Source organism: Carassius gibelio, chromosome B4 (assembly GCF_023724105.1).
Source record: "Carassius gibelio isolate Cgi1373 ecotype wild population from Czech Republic chromosome B4, carGib1.2-hapl.c, whole genome shotgun sequence".
Classification (NCBI taxonomy): Eukaryota; Metazoa; Chordata; class Actinopteri; order Cypriniformes; family Cyprinidae; genus Carassius; species Carassius gibelio.
The window spans coordinates 13,330,536-13,352,890 of NC_068399.1; the positions used below are offsets into that span (position 1 = coordinate 13,330,536).

Genomic DNA, 22,355 nt, shown 5'->3' on the forward strand with positions numbered 1-22,355 from the left:
TCTCTCATATGCCTTCTTCGTGGGGTGTGTCTCATTAGATTATCAATCTTGATAGTGAGCGTGACAAAGTCAGTAAACTATAAACATTCTCCTTTACATACCAATTCTGCTTGTAGGTCAACGTTGAGGCTTTTCTGGAACACAGCTTTGAGAGAAACATCATTCCATCCACTCCGAGCAGCATGCGTATGAAACAAAATGGCGTAGTCAGCGGCTGTTCTGTTACCTTGGGACATTCACAGATGCTGGGTTGAGATATCCTTGGCCCCTGCAGGATATTCAACACTTCTTGTAATTGTTGAATGAAGTAGTCAAACAATTGTCTAAATCACATCTTTGTCTACCAAACGGCTGCAGCCCAGTCGATTGCCTTTCCAGACAACAGTGACATCATGATGGCACATTTTTTATCGTCAGAATTTAACTTTTCTTCTTGGTTATCTAAATAAATTTTTACATGTCGAACAAAGTCTCTACATCAATCAGCAGAACCATCAAACTTATTGGGTAATGCAAAACTCACCACTCTAGGCGTGGTTAATGGGAGAGACTGTATGTAGTTCATCAAGTGCTCGTTGACCGCTTGAAGTTTTCCCAATTGATCTTGGTACCCCTTTAATACTTCCCTTTGATAAGCGAATGCTGCTTGCATGTTTGTAACTTCCACTGGAATCAGTTGTGGTGAAGTATTCTGTACCGAGGAGGCTGAGGCAGTATTATAATATAAGTTTATTAGAGAAAGAATCTTACAGACAGAGTTGTTAAACCAGGCAGAGAGTCAGCACAAGGAGAATTCAATAGGCAGAGACAAGTAGACAGGCTAATAGGTCAAACACAAACATCAATCCAATCAGGCAGTAAATCCAATGGGGCAATCCAAGAAGCAAGAACGTGGAAAAGGCAGAATCATACACATACAGGCAGTTCAAATAATCAATGGGAAAACACTTGATAAGGCAGGTAAACTGCCAATACTTCGCAAAGTATGAACACGCTAACTCGTGTTCAATAGTCCATAACAGGAAATGATTGTAGAAGCACATGGAGCGGTAAACAGTCAGTACTGAGGTGAAGGCTCCCTCTGCTGGCGTGGCGTTACAATAGTGCACACTGACAACCTCAGTCAAATAAGGGGAAGGGTGGACCAACTCCATGGTATTGCTGAAAGTATGTAACCTAATTTTTAGCAACTTATCTGAACGCCTCTGATTGGCCACAGCATTCATAAACTAAGCAGAATCATAAGTGATAGGTAATAATGAGCAACACTGATAAGCAGATCTATATTTAATGCCGCAATTAACACTTTTCAGTCCATTTTCAATTTGTTTGCGACAGGCCTAATACTTAATTTAATCTGCATTTTTATCCAATTTGGTAGCATTTTGTCCCAAACCCTCGTTAATTTCTGATCTGTGGCCAGGATAAAGCTAAGTCTTTCCCAGCCTTACCTGTGCCTTAGTTACATTTGAAATTTGCTAGCTGGCTTCTTCAAAATTGAGCCTAAAATTGACAGACAGACCTTAAATACACACACAAATTCTTTATTACATATAAAATGTGTTACATATCGACCATGGCTTCATATAATGTGATGAGGCTTATGACTGTAATGATAGCAGGCTGCTCAATTTTAAAGATTTTTGGCCAAATATTCCTGCTTTCAACATGTGAAATACACACCCAGTCGAATTCAGTCAGTGTTTGACCTGCTCAGTCAAAGATTTTCCAATCTTTTGGCCTGAAACTGCTCAATTGCTCTAACAGTGGCTCTGTAATTATTACCCCGTGGAGTCCAGTGTGAGGTTTCTGATCGGGTCTGAACAGTCAGGAAGTCTCTGTACTGAACACAGTCCCTCCTGCTAGATCATCATGTGGACAGGTTAGTGTTATCCACTGCCAGAGAGTTAGAGCTCGTGAAAACACTCATATCTAAGATTTGTTACATGGAATTTAGCAGATACTTTTCGTCCAGAATGAAAATGCTTTAGTTTCTCTTGTATGTCTGTCAAAGTCAACAGATGGTGAGAAATTAGTTCTGAAATTCATCTGCTAGAGAGTAACCTGCCTTTCTTCTACATTTTTTTATGTGATTACTGTAGTTATACCATCCATTTGATACTGAGTATTGTGTATAATTTTGACAATTTTAACTACATTTTGCATTTTATGAATATGTCATAACTGTATTGTGTTCCTTTTACCTGACTGCTGGAGTCTGGACCCACCAAATGTGTCCTTCACTGTCCTTTTTTAAATGACCTCCAGTCCTACTGGGACAATAAAAAGAATCTGTTCAGCTTGATATTCAGGGATGAGCACAATCATAAAAGAGGAATGTGTTTGACCTTTATGTCTTTAAATGGTTTAGGTGATGATAATGTCACAGCTGACAAATCCATCTCATGTGCTTCACTGATTATAAACAGGAAACCACAGCCTTAAAAAAGAAAACTGAAATTAAAGACCGGTTAAATTAAATCCAGCTGAATTTTTGGTATAGTGAATTAAGTGAATTAATAACAGTTTTTTTTTTTAATCCCTATTGGAAATAAATACAATGTTAAAATTCACACAAAAATAAATAAATAAAAAGCTTTATACATTGCATCAAGAACAAAAGCGTCTGGAAGACATATTGTACGTTCCCTGAAAAATTTCATATGAGCCTTTTATCACTCCTCCACTGTCGCAAATATTTGAGAAAATTGAACCTTTATATTCAGGTTACAATAGGAAAAGAACGGAATGTCACAAATATTATTCTTAAGTTGTGTTCCTGAATTTACTCATTGTTTCTGTCAGTGGCAGTAATAAACAAGACATCACTTTCACAGGTGTGGAAATTCAGTCTATATGCTTTAATTGGTTTTGACATGATTTCATATCTTACTGGAGCTGTTTTCTGTATTTCTACATGGAAAAATCCCAGAGGCTCCAACGGCTCATCCAGAATTAGCAGGTCTTTATTGCATTTTATTTGAGCAAATCAAAAGTTCAGTCACTGTATCTCTGCGTCTCCTCCAGAGGTTTAATGTTATTTCTTCTTCCTGTACGAATATTACATGCATCGCCTCGCAGCCTGAGATGCATTTGTCTCTGTGTAGCTCTACTGTAGACGGTTATTCTTTTCTGAGATTTATAACCAGACGATATCAAGGGTCCACAGAGGGCTCTTACTTGTGACCGATTTATTGCTAGACTATATATTGCACTGTGACTCACTATAGGAGGCCTGCAGTAATGATTTGGGTCAAATTTTTAGCACTTAAATGATGATCTCACTAAAGATCATGGAATCAAATCAGCTGGTGTTATTATGGACATCACTGTGACAGAAGAATGTGATTGTGATTGCAGACAGCAGAAGATCACTTGAACCAAAAGTGGTCCATCTAAGAGTGTCTTTTTATTTAAAGGGTTTATTTGATGTGATTTCAAATTTTCCTTTCTCTTTGGAGTGTTACAAACTCTTGCTGAATAAAGAAGATCTGTGAAGTTGCAAAGACTAAAGTCTCAAATCCAAAGACATATTCTGTATAAAAGTTAGGACTCATCCATGCCCCCCTGAAACGGATTGTTTTAACACGTACCCACATCTCTATGACAGCATGTGGGAAGATTTGCATAACGCCACCCAGATGTTCACGCAAAGAAATAAGGTGTACCTTTTATTCTCATTATAGTATTGTTATAGTATTGTTGTTGCCGCTTCTGCCGTGTCATATAGACGCTGTGCATTTCACTGTGAAAGCGAAACTACGAAGGACGATATCTGCGTCGTCATGCCTGGAGCTGAACCATGTTGGTTGATGAAGAAATACATCAACTTTGCACCGCCGCTCACTCTCGGACTCCGACCTTTGCTCTCTCAAGGCCGCGATATGTGATGTTGCACTGAATGTGTTGAACAGTTGGCCAATCACAGCACACCTCACTTTTCAGAGAGATTAACCATGTGAAAATCAATGTGTTTCAGAATGCGGGGCATAGAGGAGAAACAATAGTGTACAGTATGTGGAAAATAATTAAACCGCATAAACATTTAATTACACCAAATACACAAAATAATGTTATTTTTAGCAGCATCATATGACCACTTTAAAATGATAACTTGTGCATTTTCAACATTTTGAATGAACAGAAGAAACCACAAAAGAAAGATCAACTTCTAACAGAAGCGTACAGATAAAATCATCTATAAATACACTCACGTTGTTTTTCACTGATTCTTCTTAAGTTGAAGCATTGACTTAATTTGCTATCTTTAACAACCCTGAAAACGTAACAAATTCCCGCTGTGAAAAATGATCTCTTTAAGAAAATGTAATTCTCAAGAAATAAAACTAAAAAAAAAAAGTGTTAACACAATGTGGTCTAATGGCAAGGAAATAGTCCTCAGTAAGAGAGGAATGCTAATCACCTGTAACATTCAGTTTGCATATATATGCTAATCAATGTATCTACATTATTAACTATTTTCCATGTATTCATGCACATCAAAGAAAATAGTAAATTAATGTTTTTGGCTCCATCAATACACTTGTAAATGTTAGGGGAGACCAGGGGCGAAAGTACCATTTTTAAGAAAAACATAATTTTAAAAGATAATTTTGTAGACAGAGATATATTTCTGATGTGGCCAGAAATTCAGAAGTGTGGTCTATCAGGTGGTATTTAAAAGATTAAATTACATATTCATATTTTCATTTTAAATTTAAGTTTCATCAAATTTCTCAGAACCCGACTGTACAAACTTAGATTGTTTAAAATATTTTTTTTATTGGCAATTTCAATGTATTTTTAAAAAACTTTTTTTTTTTCAACAGAATGAACAATATAAACATTTAATACATTAGCATAATATTCATTCTAAACATAATGTAACAGTAGGCATATTCATGTTTACATCCAATTGTTTTAAGCATAAATTCAAAATGTGCAGTAAAACATCTGGAAACACTGCAAATGCATAGGTGGAGGTGTAAAAGCTAAGGTATGGGTAAAGCCTAAATATAACTAAGGTAAATGTGACACAGCAGCTGCCCAGAGTGTGATGTTCCTCTATGTCCAGAAACGCCCTCTCATAAACATCTAGATAAAACCAGACCTCTGTCTTTCTGACCCTCACTCTTGACATATTATTTGGTATAATGTAATTTTATTTTATTTTTTATAAATAATGCAAGACACAGAAATTTTCATTATGGCATTAACCAGAACAAAATAAATACTTATCACTTTAGCGGGACAAAATTAACAATTGTTACTTTCGTCCCTGCAGAAACTCCTGACATTTAAACCCGATTTACTTTTATACTGAAAAACTGAAAATGCAAACTTTAGGATGTTAAAGCACTAAATAACCTGTAGATTGATCATTACTGTGACACATGAAACAAGAAAAACAACGCAACTAATTTGAAACAATAACCGCTTCAATAACTTACTTTTTGTACTCGTAAACAGCTTTACAGACCTAACTGCGGGAAATCATGACGAAATCACGTGATATGTCTCACCTCCATCAAGGGTTGCGTGTTGAACATGTTGTCATAGCTTGGAATGCAAATGCAGTAAGAGGGTCTGAGAAAATTTCTTTGTAACCTTCGTCCCAAGTTACTTTCGACCCCGCTCTCCCCTAAATATGGGTATTTAAATGCTAAAATTAGTATTATGTCTTAGCATTTATTAGCAGTTATAGTTATCATGTGTCTTTACTGAACTGTTTCGGTCTTCTCTTCAATAGAATTCCACCCAATGTGCGGGACATTGTGTACTGCACAGGTGTTTCTCTGATGGATGAGGATGTGTGGGAGTTTATATGGATGAAGTTTCACTCCTCTACAGCCATTTCTGAGAAGAAGGTTCTTCTGGAGGCCTTGACCTGCAGTGACAACATCTTCCTTCTCAACAGGTCAGTCAATATTTTATACCTCATTAACAATGGAATGATAAAGAAATTAAATTTAAATAACAAGCCACTGTACCATGATATGTTTATCAACAGTGTTTGGAATAACACCGTTTAAAAGAACGGCGTTAGGTAACGACATTATTTTTTCAGTAACGTTGTAATCTAACTAATTACTTTCCTGTCATTACAATGCCGTTAAGATTACTGGACTGTAAATGCGCTGCGTTACTAGGAATTGATTTAATGAACTATGTAATCCGAACGCACCACTGGCTCACACAGCGAGTGAGGAGGTGGGTTAATTGATAACAATATAAGCTATTATGATTGGCTAAGGCAGAGTCATGTGTTTCATGGTAGCCAATCAGAGCCAGTGTTTTTACACACATGCCGGCACACGCACCAGCGGCGCCAAATTCATTGTGGTCAAAGGCTAGAACGTGCATTTAATGTGTAGCCTACAAGTAATGTGTGACACACGCATATATACAAAGCTAGTGGCCAAAAACACTTTTCTTACAAAGATAATACTTGAAGTGCAGGATAAAACTCTTGCTGTCTGTTGACGTGCAATAAATATCGAAAGTTATGTACGAACACCTGTCTGTTTTACTCATTTCAACTGACTTGTGAAAACTGCTAAAAAACAAAAATCAAATTCTTTGACATATAGCAACTTTTTTTTACAGTAACGCAAATAGTTACTTTCCCTGGTAACGAGTTACTTTTTATTATAGAGTAATTCAGTTACTAACTCAGTTACTTTTTGGAACAAGTAGTGAGTAACTATAACTAATTCCTTTTTTAAAGTAACGTTCCCAACAGTGTTTATCAATCAGTCTTAGCTGAAAGTTTCGGAAGCTTTATGGCTTGGAATCTCAGTACCATCAGCCAACCTCTTCATTCACTTTTTCATTTTTTTTTTTTTTTGGGGGGGGGGGTTATTGATAGGATGAAGTGTCTGGAGGTCTCTGTATTGCAAGTCTTGACTATAACTCAATAGTTAGTTTGCAATCTACTGTACCTCAATCCCATTCAATCCTCTCCACATCATGTCACTCACACCAGCAGAACTGCTCTCACTCATGGTGCAGTAAAGATAATGGCTGCCGTAGGAGCTTTTCCCACAAGTCTCCACGGTGTCTTAAATCCTCACCCAACTCAATAGCAGGATGAGGATGGTGACGGATTGCACCCCGTCCAGAGTAGACGAGGATCTCAAAGCCCACACATATTCTAAAGCAGATTCGGGATCGACATCTCCATTTATTCTGTTGCATTTTGTCGTTGTTTTATGGATGCACTGAGAGAAAGAAACATTCCCATATAAAGAGGCCCAGCATGACCCCTCTCTGCAGTGAGTGCTCAGCACTCAACAGGCTGATTCCTGTGGGATGGATTCAGTGTGAGTCTGTTGAGAGGGATGTGGTTTGCCTCACTAGAGGAAGAAGATAAATAGCACCACACTTAGTAAGCAAACATCTCAGTGCTATACATCCATGCATTTTTATCCTCATGTTTAGATGCTATTCATCACATTACAGTCAACAAGGTAATTTCTATAGTGGTAATTGCCTTCCTTGTAGATAAAATCAATGAGTTTTTTCTCACTTTCAGTGATCCATGACTTGGCTGTCATTCACAATACACCTAGATACAACATCTGAAAGTCATGAAGCTGAACCATGCATACACAATCATCTTCAGGAACCTCCATAATTCCCTACATTACAAAATCCTGGAAGGTCATCCAGATTCTGATGGTGGTGTTACATAGCACTGTATGTGTTTCTGGACATTCCGAACTTTCCCTTCAACCAATCAGATCGTAGAGTTAATTGGTTTCTTAGTGGGTGAAGCAGATCAATTATTGCCATTTGCTGGATCGAGCTTTTTTGCTGGATCAAGTTTTTATTTGTTTAATAACCTGGACTAACAGCCAGTGAAGCCAACCTGGTTAAAGCTGCAAGAACATCTTGGGTGGTACAGTAGTTCTAAAGCACACCTTGGAATCATTAACTAGGTTTCCATGCAAAGTTGCAAATTTCCTCTAGTTGCAAAAAAAACGTACGTGCAAAATTGTAATATCGCTTAAACATTTGTGAATAAGCTATATTTCCATCCAACAAGAAAAAGTAGATTAAATAATCTCTTCCTGATAAACAGGAACTAAATATCTCTAAGAAAAGAAGGACAAAACTATAATTTTCATATATAATAAATTACTTGTGCCTTAGAGTGAGCAGACTAAACAAAAATGCAGACATATTCACATTAATTAAATTTTTTATTTACACAAAGTCAAAAACCACCGCAAGAAAAAAAGTGTGACTTAAGGGAAATTGTATTCGAAATTTAGCATTCCTTGTTTCTGATGTAATACTTCAAAATGCACATGCAGGCCAATTAATCTTTCTTCCCACAACGAAAAATGTTAATATTAGCAAATTATGTGGCATGCAGTAGTGATGTGGTGGTGATGAAAGTGCCAGACATCATTGTTAGAAAAACACAGGCACTAACAATACTCATATGCTAATTAGAAACTGGCACCTAGTGCTACATTGCATAGCATTAGTGTGATGTGATAGCCACATCGACGTGTTAAGAAACTGTAACTGAATTTATATCTGCTAAAAAAAAAAAAAAAAAACCTGTAGCTGTTGGCTGTCCTCTGAGTGTTTTAAACACTGTAGAATGAGTTCAGATAATGCAGATCGAGTTAAGTTTTTGGCTTCTGGAGTAAATTTGTGTAATCGAGAAGTTTCAAATACTTTCCTCTTTCGACTTGTATCTGTGGCATGTTGTTGATAACACTCCATAATCATCTCTCAATGTGTGTATAAATGAACTGGTACCCACTATTTGCCAGCCCTAATATGCCCATTTGGATTTGTATTGGCATATTCAGAACTATATCTCATTGAAGTTCTATTCCTGTCTACCTGAACAGTGAAACTTCAGAAAGTTGTTCACTGTTCAACAGCAACATCATGATTCAAAGGTGTAAATGTCTGAGTACTTTCCTCAAATAAGGTCTCAAAGGAGTGATTCTTTAAACCCTGGTTATATCTAATACAGTCTAAATCACTCAGTTAATAACGATTCTCCTTTGAAAAGCCATCTAAGTATAAATCTACACTATCTTTTAAGTATCTGCCTGTATTTAAAGTGATGCTGCTGTCGTTTTACTCAGAGCCCCCCAGAAACCCAAAGACTGGGGAAATTAGAAATATTTTCACAACATTCAGGCGTCTACCTTTGCTCTAGTGTCTGATGTAAAAGAGTGAAGAAGAAGACCTCTAGAAGCAGTTCACTGATTTCACACAGCATGCACAAGTAAAGCCCCCCGTCCCATATGAGCTGTGTGTGCGTGTGTGTGTGTGTGTGATAATTAATCTACCACAGAAAAAAACTGAAGGATGAGAAAAAGTAAAGGATGTGGTGTATGGAGTCTGTGTTTAGTATTGATTTCTATAGCATGAAGTAAATTGTATCTCCCTCCTCTATGTTTGTACTTCTTTCGATGATATATGTTGTGATCCAGTGGGCTGAAAATAATTCCTCTCCCCTACTGGAATCTGTGTGTTTTAGCTGACTGCTAACTTACAGATGTTTCTGCAGCCTTAGAGACTGAAATCCCAGTAAAAGGAAAATTAAAAAAAAAAACGGCTAGAAATCAATTACACAAGTCCGAAATCAGAATTTCTAAGTGTGAACTTAAAAAAAGGGATTCGAGAATGATCAGAGTAAAATAAACTCCTCGGAAAGCTTGTTCACACTTGTCCTTAAAAGAAGATTTCACGTTTGTGAGCTGTGAAGCTGCCGTCTGCACACAAATGTGAGCTTTGTCACAGTGGCAAAAATCTCCAGGGTGTTCGTCAAAAAAAAAAAACAACGTGCTACAAGTGAATCGGCGACGCATGAGGTCAAAAATCTAGAAGAGCGTTTCAAATGAAATAAGAGACAGAAAAACAGAAAAGCAATTACCCCACATGTTTTTGCAAATTGAAACGTGTGCTCCGTGGCGGCGTCTTTATGTGAAACATTTCATTTTCAATTTCTTTCTTTTTCCATCTACTTGACATTTCACACCACTTTGATGCAAATGGGTCTATCTGCATTCGATATGGGATTTTCAGGTTAATTACTTTTTGAAGATGCTGACTCTCAGTCTTGAAAACATATTTGAATAATTGTGTTTTGCAAGGTCATGTCTTTGCTGAAAACGGCAAAGAATAATGTGTTTTGTATTTCCGATTTACTCAACCTTAAAACTAGCATAGTATTACAAAATGTGTTACAAAAAGCATAATTAGTAAAGATGTAACAAATATGACAAACTAAAGAAACCTTTTATTTCTGATGTCCAAAGGCTGTTGAATCTATCACTCACCTCTGACCTGGTGCCGGATCAGGACGTGATCGATGTAATCATACATGTCGGCCGCAATCCACTTGGGAGACATTTAGCATGGAGATATTTCCGCGAGAAGTGGGACATATTGAATTCCAGGTGAATGTGGCTTTATTCATCTCTGTTTATCAGTGATTTTAACCTTCATCTCAGTCCCTGATATGAATTTCACATTCACACTTTCATAAGATATTTATTGGTTTATGTTATAATGTGACTTGTTTGTGTTTGGAAGACCGAGAGCAACAATGGGAAATAGCTGTTGGTGTTTGTTTGCTTCTGGACTCATTAGAGCAGTGCTACAGTGTTTTTAATAACAGTGTCTTTCATTGGCAGGTTTGGAGAGGCCTTATTTATGAACTCAAAATTAATCAGCGGTGTGACAGAGTTTCTCAACACTGAGGCCGAGTTGAATGAGGTGAGGCTAAACTTTTACATCAACTTGAGGCTTGGTGTACATTCTATTCAAGCTAAAACAGTAATGAATTATTGACGAATCTTCATTGAGCATTAATACTTACAAACAAAATTGGGCACCAAGTTATTGAGATGGAGAAAATGAACAAAAGTAAACTCTGAAGACTGTAGAATTGTGCTCTGGACCATTTTGTTGGGTTATTTCCTCATTGTAGCTGCTTAACCTTATTACAGGAAATGAAACATATATTCACTTATTCAAATTCATTCAGCTTCAGTCCCAGAGGACACAGACTGCTGATGCTTCTCACTGCAGCACAGCACTTTCTCATCCAGCTGGCTTCACCTTCCACAATTTATCATTCATACAGAGATAATATGAACCCCCTCAGTGTTTTCTTAAACAGAGCATTAGCAAACTGCCACTGAGAATCAGCTGCTGCCAGAGCACTTCATTCACAGATTCATGAACAATCAGAGATATATTTAACGCTGTTGGTTTGAAACAAGCATTTTATTTTATTTAAAAAATGTTCTCTGAACGAACAGCAATTTTGTAAAAATTCAGGATCAATAGAGCAGCTTTAATCCTGAATCACTGGGCATGTTCATTCATGTAGTCCTCATGACCTCTGGAATTGGGAATTGTCTTCGTAACTATATATGGTAAATTAAGATTTTAGATTAGATTTTTTTTAGAGTCTAGCTTTTTGTTTGTTTGTTTGTTTTGACAGGCAGTGTTGTTTGCTCTCAGGAAAAACAAAAACACTGATAATTCTGTTTACCTCAAATGCATTCCCACACCTCATTATCATAAACAATTGTTATCTGCTCAATTACATCGTATATTCTGACGGTTTCACTGATGAAGGCTGCCACTTACACGCATAAACACACATACTCTCATCTGATACATCATTCACAATACAATGCCAATGTTAATGATAATGTTAATCATTTCTGTTGTATCTTCTTTTTCTCAGCTGAAAGAGTTTATCCTGACCAGCGGGGGAGAGTCAGCACCTGCATTCGCCAGAGCCGTTGAGATTGTTCAAGCTAATGTAAAATGGCACATCCTGTTCCAGCAACAGTTTTACCGATGGCTGCGGAAAGATCTTGATGGTTAGCCTCTGTTAGCATGGAAACTCTATCAGAAATTCTCAGGCCAGAGACTTGAGGACACTTACGTGAAATTAAAAATAAAACATTTATGGACTCCTAGAAACAGCAAAATTGAACTATTTCCCTGCTGTTTATGAAACTGACAGACCAAGACGAATTTGCAGAGAACAGCGACGCTCTCCTGGCCAGCACAGTCACTGCACAATATACACTATAAGGTGGAGGTAAGGGACTGTAGAAAATGCATCACTCAATATAATAACTGATAGAATGAAATTTGAACTTTTGATTTAACGGGAATCAATTGAGTATAATTTTCCCTAGAACATACATGTGGATTGGCTTGATTAGACAGCTTTTTTTTTTTTTATCCTTTTTTATCCAAATTTTATTCATAATATGAAATATAAATTCTCTTTAAAACATAATCTTCACAAGTTGTTTTTGAAAATGTGCGTCCTTCCCCAATACAGTCATATTTAGGAGCTATGCATGTATGTTTATTAACTACAAAAGAAAGAAAATCTATGAAAGGGAAAGTCTATGAGGGGACTTTTTCTACACTCACTGCATTCCCTCCCCAAGACTGCTGCTGTTCTCAGATGGAACAGAAACGCTTTTCAAAGTTAAAATGTCAGTGATAAGCTGCTCTTTGCTTTCTTTGCACAATCACACCATTTTATTGATTTATATTTTGTACGATATCAAACTACCATCTACCTTCATCAATCAGTTAAATTAAAGGTAACTGCAGGTCACGAGAAGATCCAGAACAGGCCATTATAATTTGTCTGTTATCATGGACAAACACATGCATGCTTGTCTGATTATGAGTCAATACTAATTAAGGAATTCTTAAAGGTGCCTGTCTCATTTGTCTTGGGTCAGTAGTGGATTGAAGATGGAGATTCTAAAATATTGACACATATTAATTATATAACTTGAAGGATATGCATATACATTTATTCTGGTTTATATGTATATATTTATACAAAGTTAAATAACAAATGGGTCAATGATGTGGCATTTTATTTTTTATTTTTTTGCGTTTATTTTTTTATTTATTTTGGAACTAAAGGGATAGTTAATCCAAAAATTAAAATTCTGTCATCATTTACTCACCTTATGTCATCCCATATGCCTTTGATCATTACTTTTTACTAATTTCTGTGATGACAGTGTTCAAATTCTGAATTAAAATTAAGTTTTATATTATTTTGTGAATATTAAAATAAAACATGTCGGGGTGGTGTTACCATTAAAATAAATATTTAATTGTAAAATATTTGACATGATTATGCATAATTATAAAATATATATATATAATTACAGTATAATTATTTATTCTTACTTTTTTTGTTTTTTTGTTAAAGAAGCCAATATTAATGTTTGAAAATTATTGTTCTCCAAATCCAAATCACTGTGGTATAACAAGCATATAGCATTTTAGTCAAATTTGACCTTTTTATGATGTGGCAAAATTTGTCAGATGTAAAATGGTATAACCTGAAATTATTTGGAATTAATGATGATGTAGATATTCTATTTATTTACTTATTTTGATAACATTTATTTATATGTATTATTCATTTTATTACCTGGTGGTTGCACCACTTGACGTTTTTATTAAATATATTTTCACATAGACCCTTACATTTGACCCCTTTTTATTTCTACTCTTGTGCAGACACATACTTATTACAAAGTAGTTTTCACCATTTACATTTTGTAGATATGTTGACTTTCATCTCCTCCAGTTAATTTGTGTCTGTTTATTTGTTATGTTTACATTGCAGGCATAAAATGTAAAAATGAAGAGCTTAAAAGTATATCAGTTATCAGTGCCTTTTCTACCTCACTATCATTTTCAAATTAGAAAGACTGGCAGTGCCTTAAATAAAGCTGTCGTAAACATTCCCATGATTTGGTGTCTGATTTTTCAAACAAGTCGGATGAAGCAGGTTTGAAATGTTTCAAACTTACATAAAAGCAGCTGGAGCCACAGGTGTTGACACAGTAAGATGAAGTGTTCATTGTTATGCAGACTTTGCACTACAAGTCACTACAAAAAGTATAACAAATGATAGGAAAAAAAGAGGTTGGCACATTCAACGAAATAAAATGGTTCTTTTGTGCACTGTGGATGCCAAAAATAATTCTGCAAATGAAACACACACACACACACACACAGACGAATCTGAACTGAAGTTTTTGTTTCAAACAATATGGAGTAGTTCTGTCTGAAAGGAAATCTACCAGTCATTGGCTGATTCAATCAGTCCTACACAGTGTCTGCAAAGCTGGATGGCAACAATAATTGCTTGAAAACATGAGCACCTTTGTACTATTTCTACCTTTCCATCATGCTGCTGAAGTACTGATAAGTCCTGTCTGTCCTCCTTCATTCGTCTTTGCCTCCAGGACACATGCTCGCGTTTCAATCTTGTGGCTGCTGTCCGTGGTTCTGAATGACCTCCTTTACTGGATTGATAAATAGCAGTGAACACTACTCTTGTCTTCAATTCAGTTTTTGAAATAATCCCATCTGGCACAAACAACCATTCCATGTTCAAAGTCACTTAAATCCCCTTCCTTACCCATTATGATGCTCGGTTTGAACTTCAGCAAGTCCTCTTCACTAGATCTAGATGCATAAATGATTGAGTTGCTGCCATGTGATTGGCTGATTAACAATTTGGGTTACCAAGCACAAAAATTAGAAAAAAAATATTTTGCATCATAAAAATATTTCACAATAAGTTTTTTTTATTTCCTGTATTTTTTTCCCTGCATAAGAAACTCATTTTAAAAAAAAAATATATAAAAATATATTCTGATCCCAAATTTTTGAATGGTAGTGCATAGACAGATAGATAGATAATTGGTTACAATTATTATGTCAGTATATATAATAAAATGTATTTTTGGACCATAGACCTTATTTTGTTGCTTGTATAAATACAATACTGTACTTGTAGACCTATAGCTATATACAGTTGCCAAAGAAAGGCACTAAAATGAACAGTCAAGCCAGAAGAGCAGTCCAGCAGCATAACTGTGACTGGAGAATTTGTTCTGATCCATAAGGCAACATCAAGGACCATGACAAAAATTCCACAACATCTCTTCAAGGCAATTTCTACACCATATAAACCTCACCCTTACGCTTTCAAAGGGTTGTGAAATGAAGCATTTCTTTTAAGCATGACTAAAGTTTGGCGGCTGGTCAAAAATAAAACTGAAACAGGGAAGCAGAACTGAAGAAATCAAAAAAATACATACCATCATCCCTCACTATTACCAGAATACTTCAGCAGGTGTCAGTACTACACTTTCTGGCAGTCCTGGAGTGCTTCCTTGGCAGAGAGTGCAAAACGGATGCGAGCTGCACGATGCGATGCCCCAAAATCCAGCGGAATCTATTATAAAACTGTCTTTACTAGATGCAACAAGACGAGTTACCGATGTAAACACTTTGAGATACTTCTAACAAGAAAGACAAAGTTTGGAACGTTGCCTTTTACATAGACTATATACTTGAAGGAATCATTTATGATTGTGTTATAGTCCCACTATCTTTACTACCTAGAATGGGATTGTGCTTTATATTTACAGGTGACTGGAGGCCAATGATTTTTTTTTCTTCTTTTCCGGATATGAAGGCTAAGTCAACAAAATGGAAACACATTAGTCATTCTTTTATCAGCAAAGTAAAGATGTTTTACCAGGCATTTGGTTCGCTCTGGGCTCTAATGTGGCATCACTGCCAAGTACACTAATATTGTCCCTCCTATCTTCCATTTGGAAAAGTGCTGCAAGACACTGACAACAGATCAAAACAACAATATGCTCCAAATGCTAATGGCGTAGAGAGAAAGAGGGTGAAACAGAGAAAACCATTTTTTATCACATCAACATGAATTATTGATGCTCATTGCTTCGGTCAGAATGGCCACCATTATTAATCATGAATTAGCTCACATCCAAAAATATGAGAAATGTAATTATTATTATTATTTTTTTTCTGTTGTTCACTGTTCTGTGAAAAAGTGGTGCTTCTGTACCAAAAAAAACTGAGATCACAGGAAGCCAGATTCATCTTTGGGGTAACCTTTTCAAAAAGATGGAAGCATTTGCATAAATGTGTAGTTTTTTCTTCTCGCTCACACAGCCACACATACTTATTATGCATGCAGATCTCTTGTGTTTTCACAATATCAAACAATAGCTTTGCTAATGATCAATCAAAGTAAATCTACTATGCATCACTCAGCGGCAATGTTGATTACAAAGGAGGACTGCAGTGTATTTGGAGAAAAGAGTCCTTTTACATCAAATCTTAATGAATTCAAAGCATTTGACAAGTTTGGAAGAGGAAATGGCTTTGATGTTTCAGTTTAGTGAATCAAAGGGAAAAATAAAGAAACAGTGGGTTGACTGAACATCTTAGGGGAAAAACAGCATTCAATCTGTCACTGTGTACCCTGAGCTCTGATATTGCATGCTAAAACTCACAGCAGACATCTCATCTGAACAAATCTCAGCAGAGACTGTGTTCACAGGGCATGCGTATTCTTTTACACCCACATTTCTGTTGTTTAATTTTAGGAAAAATTTGCTTCAGAGTGAGTGTACGGAGGTAAAGGTAAAATATATTTTTTGAAATAAAATGAATTTAGATTAAATTACATTTCAATTACATATGTTATGCAATTACAATTAATACATTTAATAATTAATTTAATTAAATTGTTTATTCACATTAATTCACTCAGTAATAAAAATTCTATCATCATCCAATCACACCTCACTCTCCAAACCTGAATTAATTACTTTCTTCTGTGGACCACAAAAGGAGATGTTTTGAAAAAAAAAAAAAAGTTCATGCTGCTTGCTCTAAGGACAAAATTTTTTTTAAAAAATAAACCCTTGGTAGACTATTAGGTTGTGTGTTCTGAAGTCAAACAATACACCATATTATTGAAGAAAAATAGTTTGAGATGGCATTTCACAACGATGTTTTTAGGTTTATTAAAACAAAAGTGTAGAGACATGAATAGTATCTATAAATCATTATTAGGTATTCAAAATGTGAGTGATCCCATTTGCTTGCCCAAATAATAACCACCCAGAAGTTCTGTCCTTTACTTAAAACGTGTCTGAAATGGAGACAAATCTAACCTCCATAACAACATAGTGACCTTACTGTGAATTTATCTTTCAAAAGCTCCATTAGTCTTATCAATGCTCCATTCTGTGTTTTCATTTCCCATTATGATTGTAAAATACTTGCTGGGGAGGATTTAATAACGCCTCAATGAACAGGATCTGGATGATTTGATTTGATAATAACACCACAATTTCTCACAAAGACAGATTTTACTAGATATTTAAACTCCAGTCAGTAACTGTGAAAAGATAAGTACAGGGTTTGATATGGTAAGGTGAGATACAAAATACTTGATGTGATTTCTCTTCTTTGTAAACAACCCAGTGTTCTTGGTTGAATTTCCTGTGAGATCAGCCCTCCTTTTGAAGATGCGAGCGGATATTGGATTAGCAATGTAATCAATATCTAATTACCTTTATCAAAAGCCCTGGGGGTTTTAATAGTTGTTTCAGTGGGGGCAAGATAAACTGTTTAACATTTAACAGTTAGAACATCACCTGCTGTTCTTGCTTCCTTCTCATTAGCACTGTTTTCACACCCAGTGAGCTCTCTTGTTGCCTACTGTCTAAATGGCTGCTGCCATCTAAACCAACATCTTAAATGAATCTTAAATGACAGTAGCCAGGTTTTCATCCAAAGCTGCGATTTTAACTGGTGTGCAAAATTTGAATATTGCACAAAACATTTGCAAACAAGCACCGTTTCCATCCAACGAGTCAAAGAGAACAAAATCGTCACTTCCTGATAAAATGAAAGTGAAAGTGACATGACATTCAGCCAAGTATGGTGACCCATACTCAGAATTCGTGTTCTGCATTTAACCCATCCGAAGTGCACACACACACAGAGCTTGAACACACACCCAGAGCAGTGGGCAACCATTTATTCTGCGGCACCCGAGGAGCAGTTGGGGGTTCGATGCCTTGCTCAAGGGCACCTAAGTCGTGGTATTGAGGGTGGAGAGAGCACTGTACATGCACTCCCCCCACCTACAATTCCTGCCGGCCCGAGACTCGAACTCACAACACTTCGATTGCGAGTCTGACTCGCTAACCATTAGGCCACGACTTCCTTGGCACTTTACATCACTAAGAAAAGTAGGAGAAGCTACTGAATATAATAATTTTCCTATATAAAACAAGCAGATGAAACACAATGAATGCGGTTGTTGCTTTCGGAGGTGGATGCTGCTGTTTGGGAACGTAGTCGTTTAACAGTTCTGGGATGCAATTATACAGAAATACTTTGATGACAGACTTTGTTCAGGTATTTTTCCGAATGACAGTATAACAACATTTCAGATGCTGTGGAATGAAAACGGTCCACTGATTAGTCAGGATTTACTGCCCCATAGAGCAAAGTCACATGACTTTTTTGATGCAAGGAATTTATTTGCAAGATGCATTTCCATCTCCCATTATTTCATGAACCCTTTTTCAAAAAAGTCAAAAACCACCTCAAGCGGGCGTAAAAACTTTTGTTGCTAATTAAGGCATTTTTAGTCAAAATTCAGCATTTCCATCAATCGATTCTGATGCAAAACTTTAAAATGTTCATATAAGCAGGGTGTTAGAAACCCAGCTAGTGACTCTACATAGTAGCCACAATTAGACAACCTCACTATCAATATATATATATATATATATATATATATATATATATATATATATATATATATATATATATATATATATATATATATATATATATATATATATATATAAAGTGGTCCTAGGACTGATCCCTGTGGTACACCTTTAATTACATTAATAAAACAGCTGTCTCCGGTATATATATAAAAAGATATATCTCATAAATAATCACTAAACCAGTATGTTCTGATAAACCTAAGCTGTCCAAATCATCAAAATCATTAGATAAATTACTAAAAAGGGCTTCACAATGTTGGTTAATATTTAATGAAGCCTTAAAATTACTTCTATGGCTTCAATAATGGTGCTATGAAAACTGGACTGAAAAAAAAAAAGATAAAATATATTTTGTGGAAAGAAACTTGTTACAGTTGTTTACAAAACATTTTAGAACCTTGGCAAAAATAGATAAATTGTAGATTCCAGCCTACATTTGGGAAAAAGTACACTTCAACTCAGGGTTTCTCAAGGTCTACTTTGCTAAAGAGATTAGCTTTAAACCTAATCAAAACAACCTCAATAAGCTAATCAAGGTCTTCAGGATTACTAGAAAGTAGCAGGCAGTTAAGTTTGATTAAGGTCGGGGTTAAACTTTCCATCAACGTGGACACTGAGGGCCAGAGTTAAGAGCACCTGCTTTAGCATTTTTTTAGAGTACTTTTTTTATATATATTGAAATTATATACTTTAAAATAGTATACTTAAATGTGAGCATAATTTAATGTTTTTAGACAGTTAACTGACCTTTCTCTGGGAGTTTGATTAATAGGCAGTCTGACCAATCATAATGCAGAATATTCCATTTTGTCTGAAAAACAAACCAGACAGGAGAGTAGATTAATGTCGGTGGACTTGAAAAATGGTGTATATTGATATCTTTCCATGGTTGAAACAAGATACCTTTTGATGTTCATTCATGTTTATTTTGTGCTTCAATTAGTAAATAGGGTGAGATGATTGGTTCATGTAAAGCTTGAACTGAGGTGCTACAGTGATCTTTCACAACATTAACAAGCCACAAAATATTATTTTTTATTTGAATTTATTACAAAGTACTTTATGACTACTTTAGATGTACTTTAGTATGTAGGGTTAGTAGCTTATGGATCGAAATAAATGTAACTCTTTAAAACATTTTTAAGTAAACATTAGATACAATTTGACATATTTTACAAAATGCAAACGTGCTTAAATCTCTCTAAAAATCAGTAAACAAACAAGCAAAGGAGACCACTAATACCAGCTTGATGTAAGACATTTTTTTTTTCCTTTGGCCTACATAGGCAGGTCAGGTTTTATAACAAGGCAATTATCTCACAGCTCCTTCTAATACCACATAGTCCCTGCAACCAGTGTAAAAAGTACTTGCTGCCCTAACATAACTGCAAAAGAGTATAATATAGAGAGCTGGGAAAGAGATTTGAACTTAGCTGCTGTTCTGGTTAAAGAGCTTCTTCCCTGCCATCTGCTGTCTGTTTTCTTATAACTAATTCTACTCTTGAGCCAGTTTCTCTTCACCCACTGATAGCTGCACGTTTGTCCAATCTGTCTAAAGCTGTACCGTCTTTTCAATTTTTCTTTCCCTCCATTTCATTTGGTCTTTGTTATAAATCATCGCCCGTGTTCTCCTTCTCGATCTTGGGCTAAAACAAAGCATCAGCAGAGGAGATTACACTCAGCCATTTGGATTACAGTGATGTTTCAAAGAGGGTTAGATAATGTATATCTCCGTCGTATGGTTCTCTGACCCCTGATCAATACCATCTCAGCTCCAGTCACATAATCACCTTACAGATGAATGAGACTGATCTTTTACAACGAATGAAGATCACTAAAGGAGGAGTTTAAATTACTTATTTCTGAGGATTCCTGTCTTTACCCAGTGGAATTCTCGGACTACCACAACATTGTTATGAAAAATACTGCTTGGAAGAAAATGTTTCACTGCATCTCAGAAGCACTCTCAATGCTCTTTTATCACAGTTAGGTGTTTTCAGGAGAGCGACTGGTGTTTTCAGCTGGCTAAAGTACTTTGGTGGACACATGGCCTAATACGCCCAATAAGAACTTGGCCAAGCGGCATGTTCACACAAAACAAGCTGACATGAAAGCACACGGATAATGGAATACACAAGCCGTGTGCACGTGACAACCCTTACGGAAAGAAAATATGTTTTATTATATATGAACGGTCGGTATATTAAAGAATTTTCAGTATATTGAGAAATATTGAGAAATATAAGAACTAGAGAACCATATATCAAAATATATTATTTTGTATATCACATTAAAGAGCATATGGTGATGGGATGAACACAAACCCTGCTCCCACAATGAGAGACAAAACATGGAACATGAATGTTCCATACTAGAAACCCAGCAATAGGCTGAAATGGAAATAGATAATCTTATCCAGATAATTTTATGTTACCATGAAATCAGTAAAACAGAAACTGTGGCAAATCTGTATACAAACCAATGGTATACATGTTTTTCAAATGTTGCTGTTGGCCAATATTTACAGTGCAAAGTTATTTTTCTTTATTTATTTTTTAATTTACACACAGAATTGTTTTCTTTTTTTGTTTACAACATTATTTTATTTTTATTTTTTTATTCACACCATCATCACACATTTTTATAGACTACTTTTTGAAGGAAGTTCTTTGTAAGAGCCTCATTTTTATCAAAATGTCTAAACATTCCTGCCTTAAGGTACTCTCACATTAATGCATATTGATTGGTGGTAAGAAAGGTCCATTGTCTATTTTCAGTATCTCAGAAATGTATAAATCATAGCTCACATGGAAGTCACTTTCAAACCAAGCAACTTTCTGTTCAAGTTCAACACAATGAATCCTGAATCAGTGAATTCATGACCCCATGGTTTTTCCCTCGAAAATTCACCAAACAATGGTGGATGTGACCAGTCCTACGTAGACAGTTTATCAAAGGCTGCTGACTAGATCCGGGAAAATAGCTAACTTATTGTTCATATCACCATTTTGCTAACCCTGCATTGGCTTCAGTGACAGAAGTTGTCAAGTAAACATAGTTGAATAGCATCAGCGTGCAATGACCTTGACTGACTGTGAACACAAAATCCCCAACAAATCAGAAGTAATACTCTAGTGACAAGTACAGGACTTAACAGTACAACAGAACTCCATAAACCAGAACACAAACATTGGAAACACATAATCTGACAGCAAACAAAAATGAAGGGTAAAGGGGTGAATGTGTGGTATGCTGTGATGATGCAGTTGTGTTAAAAAAAAAACCTCAGAATGAACTGAACAAGCTGGATTGGGACACTATTAGATATACTGTCTACAGGAAATGGTATTCGCTAGTGCTGCTGTTACTGTTGGCAGATTGCTATTGATTCCTGTGCCACAAGGGGTTTGGCCTTTAAAGATCAAACATGTGCCCTCACATCCTGCCCCGCAGCAAATGTAACCACTTCCTTTGCCAGTCTTTGCCTCTGTCTTGTCCTTGGTGGAGTCTGTGGGTCTTGTACAAGCTTCCCGGTGTACTGTATATTTTTGAACAACTCAAAACATTTGCTTAATTTTGTTGGCATCACCACTAAGGAGTTAACTTATATGTGTGCTTGTGACACATGATTTATTACAAATATTTATTTCTATTTGAAACAGA

General features: G+C 36.0%; 1 protein-coding gene across 1 annotated transcript in view; it reads left to right on the forward strand.

Annotated features, from left to right (window-relative positions):
• Positions 1–13,789, forward strand: part of LOC127956899 (thyrotropin-releasing hormone-degrading ectoenzyme-like) — a 141,993-nt gene extending 128,204 nt beyond the window's left edge. The window contains exons 16-19 of the mRNA XM_052555177.1: positions 5,750–5,917; positions 10,293–10,433; positions 10,671–10,752; positions 11,735–13,789. Coding sequence (XP_052411137.1) covers positions 5,750–5,917; positions 10,293–10,433; positions 10,671–10,752; positions 11,735–11,878 — 535 coding nt within the window. The 3' untranslated portion in view covers positions 11,879–13,789. The remainder of the gene's footprint in view (positions 1–5,749; positions 5,918–10,292; positions 10,434–10,670; positions 10,753–11,734) is intronic.
• The last annotated feature ends 8,566 nt before the right edge of the window (positions 13,790–22,355 follow it).